The sequence below is a fragment of the Hylaeus volcanicus genome, chromosome 2, assembly GCF_026283585.1.
Source record: "Hylaeus volcanicus isolate JK05 chromosome 2, UHH_iyHylVolc1.0_haploid, whole genome shotgun sequence".
Lineage (NCBI taxonomy): Eukaryota > Metazoa > Arthropoda > Insecta > Hymenoptera > Colletidae > Hylaeus > Hylaeus volcanicus.
Genome location: NC_071977.1, coordinates 13,185,414 through 13,197,153, shown reverse-complemented (window position 1 = coordinate 13,197,153; position 11,740 = coordinate 13,185,414). Strand labels below are relative to the sequence as shown.

Sequence of the window (11,740 nt, the reverse complement as noted above, 5' to 3'; positions counted from 1 at the left end):
ATATGTTGTATTACCTATTCTACTTTTAATAATGCATGATTTGCTAAATAAATACTTTCAATATTATATACATATATATAATGCGTTTCGCGCGTTGCGAAATATTCTATACGAAATATTCCGGGTTGCGCGTATATTTCGACGCATGATTTACTAAATTAATACTTTTAATATCTAAACAATATTATTCCATCTTTTCACTAAAACAGTCGAGGGATTTGATCAAATCACTTACTTTCATTAGGGAAATGACCTCACAGAGTTGTTATTTTAATATCTCCCGTGAATTGATCATCTACATTAGGGATTTGATCAAATCTCTATTTTTATCATTTCCCTGCGACATATATATGTATAAATGAACCTCGACTATTGCCGCGATCGTACGCATATGACGTATAAGGAACAATAAAACAATCGACATCAGCCGATCATCAGTACGAATTTTTAATGTCTCACCAACGTCTAACCTACATTATTTTTGAAATTAAAGTGCAACTTTAAGCGCCGAAAAATTAAAGTAAATAAATTAAAAACCTGGCTTGACGAAGTGGCGGTTTGTTTGGAAAAAACTGAGAAACTCCCGATTAGAGTAACATATATTATTCTTGTAGCTCTTCTAGCGCACTTGTAATTTCTCATTATTTTAATCATGTTTCACGAATTACTTCTGCTTTGTCCGTATATATCTTTTGTTGTATTTCGTGGCACAATGGAATCGCAATTCAAACATATCTTTGAAGAGATGATGCACGAGACGAGTCCTGTTTACACGCGACAGAAACAGGTACATACGTATAAACTGTTACGTCGTGTACGTGTCGTCTTTTGTAATATCGACAAATCCCGCGCATATGCACTGTCACGTGTCAATTACGTTGCAACAAATGTTGTTTCTCTTCCGGTTCTCTTAACATCCCGTAGAAATTCTGACGCGTGATCGCCAACAATCGTCGCACGCACTATGAATGACGCGAGTGCAAATATTTAAAAATATCTAAAAAGAAAAAGAAGAGCGAAGAAACTGTTTTTCCTCGATCGCGATCGAGGTGAAACTCCTCCTTCGAATGTTCATTAAAAGTCACGTGGTTCACGGTACGTTTTCAATTACATAACCAGCTTCTTTTATCGCGCTTATCTTTTGTAATTCGATAATTACGAAATTCTTTGTTGAATTTTATTTTTAATCCAAACGCAACGATTATATCTTTGATTTATTGGCTTCACACTCTCGTTTGTCCTTCCAATTCCTGTCTATCGAATTAGGATAAACTTGGACAATTTTGTTAATTTTCACTCACGTAGAAAAAATTGAGGGAAATTGAACAGTGGATTAAATCAGAGGTACTGGCTGTTATATCAACGAAACTATTACAGTAGATACTAGATTGCTCACTGGAAAAGTTTGTTCACGTAACAAATAAAATGTAAACTGAATAAGTGGAAATAAGAGGAACCTGAAGGATTAAAAAATGGGAAAAATAAATCTGTGAAAACAGTGTCACCTCTTCAGTTGTATTTGTATAATCTATAATTTAAATCACCAATAAACTGGTCACAATGGAAGTTGAATATGTTGCCTTTGAAATATCATTTATTGCTCAGTATTTTCATAAATAATTTCACGAGCCATCCACACATTTCTACTGCAATATTAGAGCGAAATAACATGAAAATTGATTTATTTTTCTTCACCATTCCAATGTTCGCAAGCATTTCGTCTTCCTAATCCTAAGTCATCGAGGTGTACAGAATGTTTCAGCATAGAACCCTTGACCCAAAAAGTAACGAGTTCGGCCATTCCAACTAGATCGATAGTCGAACCCAAAAAGATTCGATTCGAAGCCCGCGATGCCAAGGTTACCTTTGCCTTTGGTCCATCAAATGCGATTTTAAACTGTTCGCGCACGAACTTACGTAAACACGTAACAACGTTACACCATCAACACTAATTATAACGTGTGCACGAAGCAAGGTCTAATCTGAATGATTCGGCGATGGTTTTGATAGTCGAAAACGATAACGGCGCGAAACAACTCTCGTCTCAGTACGTTTCATTCGACTCCATCCTGCTGAAGCGATTTTCGGTCTTATACAAATCCGAATAATTACGAGTACTTTTCATGAAATATGAGCCATATTTTATTTGACATCATAATAACCTGTTATTTATAGTGTTCATAGTGTTTGCTAAGGATATTACAAAAAATTATTTTTGTGGTGAATTGTACATTTCGTATTACTTGTATAACGTGTACATTTGGATATATTTTATAACTTTTGTGTTTCGTTAAGAAATAAAATCCCAAATCCTCTTTTGACAAACACTTTATAATACAAACACAGCTGTCGGCACGATGCCGATACATTAAACCTAATACGCTCGAAAAGGAATAATTTGCGTGAACGGACGAGACACGAAGGGAATAGCCGTTTATAATCCTAATCTCGCGATTTACCGTTTAGTCAACCGATTTAACGTAGGATCATGGTCGCTTCGTCGAGCCACTAACGACTTCCTTTTGCTTTGTTCCTAATAACAATGTAATTATTACGCAAAAGGCAGAAACTCGGTGAAACTCGTCGTCGACGGTACCGACGCACCGTGGAAAAAAAGACAATCTTTTATCTTAGAAAGTTACTCTATGCTCCATCCTGGCACGACGATTTTGCCAGACAATAAAATTGTTACGGACAAACGTGTATGTTTGTCTGTTTCTCACTTTCGCGTCTCGTGTCGGCCGTCCTTTTTTACAGAATAAAAATGTTGTACTCAGTTTCTCATGCGATTGTACAGAAAACACGGTTTTCATATGCGTGCAATTATTTTAGTCCCTCGATGCCTTCAATTCTGGTACGTGTAGAATAGTAGTCACGCTTGAGTGAGCCTTTTAGTTGTACAGTGAAGTAAATAAATGAAAAAAAGTAGACGTAACTGTAATTGATCGCGAAGCAGTCCAGAAATATAATATATTCAATGAAACATGATCCTGGATTGCTCTATGACTAATTAAAGTTGCGTCTACTTTATTGGTTAAGGCTGTTACTTGTATAATAAAATGAAGGAAGTTATTAGTCACAGAGGGTAATATTAAAATTAAAAATAAGTAAGGGAGTAAAGAAATTAAAAATAAATAATTAAATATTCTAGACAATATTTGGAGCTTGGCTACATTTACCCTACAATAATTATAGCAATCGTTTCATGAAGGGATTAAGTGTAAATATAAAAAGGAACTACGCGATTTATGAAAAAGATATAAAGATATAGTTACCGGTAATCAGCAAATGGAAATGTGTAAATTTATGACAATGTACACAAATACAAAAATATATACGATACCAACAATAATATACACGTTGAACTTTGGGAGACAAGGCATACTTTCATTTATGTCTCAGCTTTTTTTCTGTATCTGTGAAATTATGAATTTCCATTAACGTCCGCAGTCTACTAACTAGAAATACTATCCGAGGGAAATCGTACATACGTAAGAATATTGTCGAAAGATCAAACTTATACACAAGGATTAATTACATGTGTAATTGGAGGCAATATTGTGTTTTCTTGTACATTTATTAAACACAATATTTCACATTATTTATGACTATATATCATGCATGACTAATAGCTGCCTAAACTTTCTAGGTATTCACAAGCGCGCAGAAGTTTAAAGAAATGCTATCAATCTAAAGAGATCAAAGTAACTTTAATTGCTAGACTGGCTGCAACTCCCTGGCTAAAGCTAAGATTGTATACGTATACGTCTGCGTATATTTAGCTGTCGTAATAATATTCAGATTCAAGTCCATCTTACTGCACCGAGGGGCGGTGTTTGGTCGATACTTCGAAGAGGGATTGGTTGGCAACGAGCCAACCACTGGTGTAATTCACCCCACAGATTTCTGTCGCGTTTATTATACTAGCCTCAATGTATACATATCCAAGCAATTACTTGTCTGACCATTTCAAAATGGCGAATCCTTTCTGGCAAATTTTCTGCATTACTTTTCCGGTCGTTTAAAATGAAACAAAATTAATCGCATTTGATACATTCACGTTTAGTTGCGAAGACGTATAACAGATTGTAAACTTCAAAGAATTTCTACGCGTTTAGTACGCGATTTCCCGCTGCATATTTAGAAACGTAACGCTGGAAATAGTTGGAAGATATATCGTGGTTTTAACAGGAATAATGTACTAAATTCTCAAAGGTATATTAAGGACGTACTTTTCTGTAAATTGGAAAGAAATTGCGCAGAACAGTTGTAAATTTAATAGACTGTTTAATTTAAAATAGTTCTTTGAGATCACTGTAAAAAGAAAGCATAGAATTAATTATATCACGATATCCAGGACTTTCTAAGTTTGGCAGCGATTGGTCTACTCTTGAAGTGATCCCCTGATTTGGCTATTAATGATCTCAAAACGAAGGCTAAGTCTATGTTTATATCTTAGAAATTATTTTAATACATTGAATTTAATATATTAAGACTTGTTACTTCTCTTGTGGTTCTAAAATGAAATATGAAAAACGAAATACTGAATTCTGGAAGGTGAATTAAGGAGATATTCTGTTTTTCTGTAACTTGTAAACAAATTGTGCAAAACGGTTGTAAATATAATAGAATGTTGTATGTATATGTGCAAATAAACGTAGGCAATTTCGAAAGCTTATGTCGAGTACTTTAACTATAAAAAAATCATGAAAATGGGCTCAAAAATGGTTAAAAAAGGAATACTCCCTTTAGTTACAAAAATTATCGAGTAAAACAATTCACTAGATATTAATTTAAATAGCGTAAATGTTAATTTAATATCCTCTAAATATTCGTACACGACAACTGAATCGATTTCTATTTGCACGTCAGGGTATATTCCATAATATGAGTAGTATAGGTGGTTATGGAGAGCGACGCGTTTCTTTACACAAAGTTGTTTGGTGGTGGGAGACGATTGCGAATTTTCTCACGTGTCAGAGGCCATTTCACCTTCGATGGTCGCCCGGGATTTTCCTACAGACCTGGCCAAGAAAAAACGAGAGAAACGCTTGAAACGCGCGCGTTTGTGAATTACAAAACATGACAGTATACAGAGAGCATCAGAAATATAGTTACGTAGATCACTAAAGCTGAATTAGACTGTGTAATTTAATATAGGTCTGTGAGAGAGTCGTATCTTTCTAAGTTTGACAGCAATTGGCCTTGAAGTGTTTACGTGTTTACGTGATTACGTGAATGTCAATCAGGCTTACCCCTTGGCCTGACGATTTCTGCTGGAAATTCTAAGAAGCATAGAGGCGTAGCTGTGAATTTTTAAAAAATATGATCTTATACAGAATGACAAAACGGAACTTTTTGTATATGTACAGTTTATTCATAGGACGTTTAGTTTCAGAGACAAAAATTGAAAACTTGGAGAACCTTTTTTCTGAAATTCAATTTTTCCAACGAACTTCTAACTTTTCAATTTTTATTTTCGAAACTAAACGTTCTACGAATAAACTATAAATATAAAAAAGTTTCGTCTCGTCATCCCCTATAAGCAGATATTTTTTAAAAATTGATTCAACGAATGTAAACATTTCTTTGGACCCATGCCCTTCGCAGTCGAAGGGTTAATAAGGGTGGTCATCTGATTTGTCTATCAATGATCTCAAAAGAAAGGTCAAGTCTATGCTTATATCTCAGAAATTATTTTAATACATTGAATTTAATATATCAATACTTGTTACTTCTCTTGTATAATGATTCTGTTAATCTACAACTATAATTTTGAAAAACTGTACATGTCTTAAATATTTCTTATTTCTCGGTCGAATTTCATCTTTTTCCATCAATTATGCATCGTTCCGAAAATAGTTCGCCGCAAGTGAATAATTCAGTGCTAATTTCGAGATTGGAGTAGCGAACAAGATTTCTCCGAAGCTTGTTTTTCCTCAATCAGTTTCATCCGTTCGCGAACGCGGCGATTATAATGTACTTTGTAGAAGAGGATCTCAGAAACTGTTATCCGGCTCCCTGAAAACAGGTTCTGTTTTAAACTTGTTTCAATGCGTGACCTTGTTTTGACTTTATTTATAGGCATTGCAAGTCACACAACAGTCACATTTTCGACAACCACGCGACTTTGTATGCAAACAGGATCATTTAGTTGAGGAGCAGGATCATTTGGATTAGAAACTTGCATGTACACGTTCGAAACTGAGATTGTGCTCGATTTTAATACACAGTCTGCCTAATTTACAATTGTGTTCAATATTAAATTCTATATTAAACTGCGAAAGACGAAATTTTTCCTACAAATTACAATTATATATAAGCAATATATTATAATTATACATTGCTTAGTAATATTACGATGTCCACATAATCTATAATTCTTTTCTAAGTGAATCTGGAACATCTTTTACAAAAATAATGACTTTCTTTTCAGTCTTTCGTCGTTTGTTTTATCTTACTCTATCAGGATATACAGACACAAACACGAGGCTGAGAGGAAAGGAGTTGAAAATCGTAAGCCGGTGTTTAGTTAACAAATTACGCGTCGGTCGGTTGATCGTTGAACGCCCTATTCACCGCCAACTCAACCATACTCGTACGATAATATTTTTCGTCCCCGAAGTCTTAAAGGCGCCCTTACACTTGGTTGCCGCCGTGAATGGCTGGCCGGAAGCAACGAGTTATGACACTCGACATGGAGTCTTAAACGCTTAAGTGTACCCAAGGTACCTTCGTACGTGATCGCATCGTATTCTGCGACATCCACACGCGAATGTTTACGCGCGCTACTCAAAAACAGCTGGCCCAATTCCCACAACTCGCTGTGGGAGTAAGCTTCAAAAAAGGGTGGTCAGGATAAGTAATCATGGAATTTCTAAAATAAACTTAGTTTATGATGTAGCTGACGATGAAAGTAACTGTTCGAATCTTCATTTGTGTTCATTTACAATACCTTGAATCGGATAATTTTCGAGCAATTCCAATTTAGTATTTTCGACCCCGACAGGGGCCTTCTTTATGAAAGGAGGGTGTTAAGAAATGCTCATTTTTGGCATCGTCTGGAAATGAAAAATTCATGCAGGATCTTTTAGAGAGTCTCCCAAGGAACATAAAATGTCCGTATCACTTTTCCGAGAAACGATGGGAAAGTTGTCAAATATGCGTTCAAAGTATGAATGTGATGATAACGGAACTTACATATATTTTACGTTTTGTTGTCTTCTTTTTCGGATATCGAACTGTCCTCGAAATATTTAACGACTTTTTATACGTCCTGCGATTACTTCGACATTGTATTGATATTTTGTAATGAATTTCAATTCATTAATTTGTTCAACTGTTAATGGTTTCCGAGTTTCCACAACGATCTATGCTTATACGCATGTGGAACATACCAAATGAAGCAAGCATCTGGTTATTACGCCGACCATATAAATGACAGCGGAAATTTTGAATTTCAAGTCGCAGTGCCATCATACAATATTGATTTTAAAAAATACCAGATTGATGTGGAACCAATTAACGTCATTGTACTTCAAACGAAACTGCATTCACGACATTCAAATAGTTTAAAATACTTTGTATATGTACTAATTGATAAAAGTAAAACCGCACTAGAAGCCATACTTGCACACTCATGTGGATGCAAAGTCGCAGTACGCGTTGTTGGTTGCTGTTCCCATGTAGCCATGATTATATAGTACTTTGGATTTGTTCGATTTCAAGCTTCAATTCATTTGCCTGCTGAGTTCCTTAATACTTATTTCGAAGACGGTTCGATATCCGAAGAAGAAGACGACGAAATGTAAAATATACGTAAGTTTCGTTATCATCACATTCATACTTTGAACGTATTTTTGACAACTTTCCCGTCGTTTCTCGGGAAAGTGATACGGACATTTTTTGTTCCTTGGGAGACACTCTAAAAGAACCTGCATGAATTTTTCATTTCCAGGCGATGCCACAAATGGGTATTTCTTAACACCCTCCTTTGCTTCCAGAATTTAAAATGCAAATAATTTAATAGACACGAAGGAATTCTACAAATTTTACAACTGTAAAGCAAAAGTAGTCCAGTGCACACTCGTACTTCTCTGAATAGTGAAAAACCCTCGCAAATAATAAACAACAGGTGCCTTTAAATAATCAAAATCAACAAATCCTATTTCATTGTTTCTAGAATTTAAGATGCAAATAATTTAATCGGTTCGATGGAATCCTGCAAATTTTACAACTGTAAAGCAAAATTAGTTCAGTGCACACTCGTACATCTCTGAATAATAAAAAAAGCTGTATACTCATGAATAAAGAAACAGTAATAAAAAATCCACTGCCTACAAATCGACCACACAGATTAACTTCGTTCCACGTTGCATAACATTTTCTTTACCCTCGCAAATAATAAACAACGGGTGCCTTTAAATAATCAAAATCAACAAATGTTGTTCCATTGACGCACTTAAATTTTTATTGGTCCTTTGTGAAATATTTTATTCTAGTATTCAAATTCCACTTTTGATCCAACACTCCCCAGTTTACTTTTCATTCCTTATTCGAAAATTTATAAGAATATCGTTTATTTCTGCTTGACAACGACACGTTTCAGTTTATATGTAGAGTTTAAGTGGGGCACGAATGCAAAAATGTCTCGTAAAATCGTTCACTGCGGTTGCAGGATGAAACAGAGCAGGATTTCTCTCGATCGGAATTTTCCTCGCAACGGGAACCTCGTGAGTCGGAAATATCGCGAAGGATCCACCATCCCTGGATGTTCCAGCGATTTCTGTCGATAGCTTCCGTGCAACGTTGACACTTTGTTCATTCAACTGCGTCGTCGTCCAACTCCAATTGCCCGTGAAATTCGCTCTTGTCCATTCAATGAATCCACACTTTCTCTTACGCTCGAACCATTGCTGCGCACTACCACCGTTGCAGTTATTAATGCACGAACGCGTTATATTGAGTCGTCCGGGGAGTTCGTGCCGCATTTTAAGCAAATAAGGAAACCCCGTATTTTAAAGCAATCGTTTTTTTATTATACTGTTCGAAGCACTTAAAATAAACTACCAGAACAACTCGTTTATTTTTTGGTGATAAACGAAAGCAGTTCGGGATATTTTTTATTCGATTTTAAGCGGAACGTGATGTCGATAGTTTGATTGTAGGTGAAGGCGCGTAGATGATGTAAAGATTAACTTTAGTCTCTTGCTGTTTTGTCAGTGAAGATTGTAGAAAGCATCGTTAATAAGGTCGACATATTAGGTCTACCAGAAAGTTCTATCGGTTCCGGTTGCAACAAGTTTCAACAAGTATGCGCATATTCACTAAAAATGACATACAAATTGCAATCGTGCTATCAAGATGTCATAAATAATGATAAAAATTATATGATTCATTCAAATTCAAGGCATGACAAATTTATTATTTTGTTTTATTCTAAAAATGGACGGAACTTTCCAGTAGACCTAATACATGGGACAAATATACTATCATACCTTCCAAAATTACAAGTGGGGGTGGCAAATCAATTTATCATTATAATTAGTCTTTCTTCTGCTTCATAACAATTCTTATTCAAAATTGTAGCAAAAGCATCGCAATTGAACTAAATTTGAAAACAAAATACTGGCATTTTTAGTAAAAAAAAAACTAGCATTTTTAGTGTTAATATATTTTAAATCTATTCTTCAGAAAAATATGTTTACATTTTAAAAATTGTCATTCGATTGTAACGGCCTCATTTTTTATCAAATCTTCTCACTCGTTGTTCACTAAACGTATTCGAAATAGTTGTCTGTAAATTTTCGATTCGTACACACGCGTCTTCATCAACGCGTCGAGGTAGTCATTTCTTGAACGGAGTCACGGCAGGAATGAGGATGCAAATAATTCAGGTATATACCGTGAGAGAGACATCCGCGTGGGAGTAACGAGGCATCGCAGGTGAGAACGACTGATGCAGAGTCTCGTATACACATATTTCACGTCGAGGTCTTCGTAAAGGTCCCTCGATCGAACACACGTAAGGGTATTATTTCGACATCGTTCGAATATGCGCAGCAGCCGGCAGCCGTCGCCTTGAAATATCGCGTGCTTTTACTTTTAAGATTAGAATATTAGCACGGACGCGTTTGATCTGCATTATCCGTTCGAAACAATAATACTGATAGTGACACAGCCATTTGCTTATCGCGGTTTATATCGTTCATATAATAGTGCCAGACACGTTGCGCATTCATTCGATTAGGTTAATCTTCAATCTCCACGTCGCGGCAGTAAATTAATTTAGTAGTAGTAGATTGTTAAATTGTAACGTAGAGGACGGTTGCTTAGGTTACACTACTTTGAACGGTTTCTTGAATTACAACGTTTCTTATAAACGAATCGAGAATATTTTGATTTGTATTATTCTTTGTGTATTGGAGTGTAATATGTATGCAACGAATACGATTATTTTCGATATGATTGTGTACTGTACGTTAACAAGATCTGCATAAGAGTTTGATGAACGAACTTTTATAAGGGGAAAAAATTGATTTTATTAATAATTACGTACTGGCGGACGTTATCAAAGGATAGATTTATGGAGTGCTTACGTCACGACGATGTTTTGTGATCGTTATTAATTGGTATCCTAGAGTAAGAGGATAGGTGAGACTAACCGAGACTGACGTTTTCTTTTCAAATTTCAGGTCGGGGTGATTTCGTCGGAGGCATAGACAACGAGGCTCTGGACTTCTCGCAATTGGAAGATTTTATAAACAGTGACAGTGAACAACCAGCCACGTGAGTTTTTACACAAAAATTTTCTAGTAAAATTCACCTTGTTTGAAAACCAACATAATTTTAAATATTTGAGAACTATTACGATAACTATACGTATTTTTTTAACAATTAGATTATGAAGTCGTAGGTAACATACATTATATTTATAAAAATAAAGAAGTTATGAATATTGATTTATATTCACTTATATTGTTTTTTATTTGAATAACATTTAAAAACTGATATATCAAATTTTATAAAAACGTTAACTTGTGTGTATATAATATCGAGTACGAATGTACTTAAACGTATTTAAATGTTGGTCAGTTTTAAAATAGTGATACATTTGCTTTATCTGGAAATGTTTTATCGCTATTCAATGGTGACACTATTACGACTAGCCGCAGGGGATTAATCTATGACTAAAAGAGAGCAAAAAGACGATAGTGTTGCAATAATAAATTGAATTCTAGGTTATAAGAGTCATGTGGATGCGTTGTATGGATGTACTGTCATTACATTTAAATCTAAGCAATGACAGATACAATTGTTTTTTTAGGGATTATATTAAAACACTATTTTGTATATATTATTTAAAGAATGACATATCACTAAAGTCTAATATTAATAATAATTGTCTTAATAATATAGATGAATATTATGTCTTCCTGTACCTACAGTGGGTGTAGAATGTATTCGTACACCCATCAATTTCCAAAAATACTTTTGTGTGAAATTGTAGTTTCTTAACTTCTGTTTTTATAATCAATGATATTGTACATATTGTCGGAAGTCTCCAAGATAGATATAGTCCAAACAACATTTACTAGTTAATATAATTTGTGACATTAACAAAAAAATGCGAAAACTGGGTAAAAGTATAGAAACAATAAGTATTTGTACGATTCTTATGACGAACCATTTACAGTAGAGTTTGTAACGTAAACACATTAGTTTATTGCTCCGTACGAAT

The 11,740-nt window shown here is 34.9% G+C and overlaps 1 protein-coding gene across 3 annotated transcripts in view; it reads left to right on the top strand.

The window, feature by feature from the left end:
* Positions 1-11,740, top strand: part of LOC128872384 (myelin regulatory factor-like protein) — a 90,603-nt gene that overhangs the window by 55,831 nt on the left and 23,032 nt on the right. For all 3 annotated transcript variants that reach the window (XM_054115018.1, XM_054115019.1, XM_054115017.1), the window contains exon 2: positions 10,695-10,788. In XM_054115018.1, the coding sequence (XP_053970993.1) occupies positions 10,695-10,788 (94 nt within the window). The remainder of the gene's footprint in view (positions 1-10,694; positions 10,789-11,740) is intronic.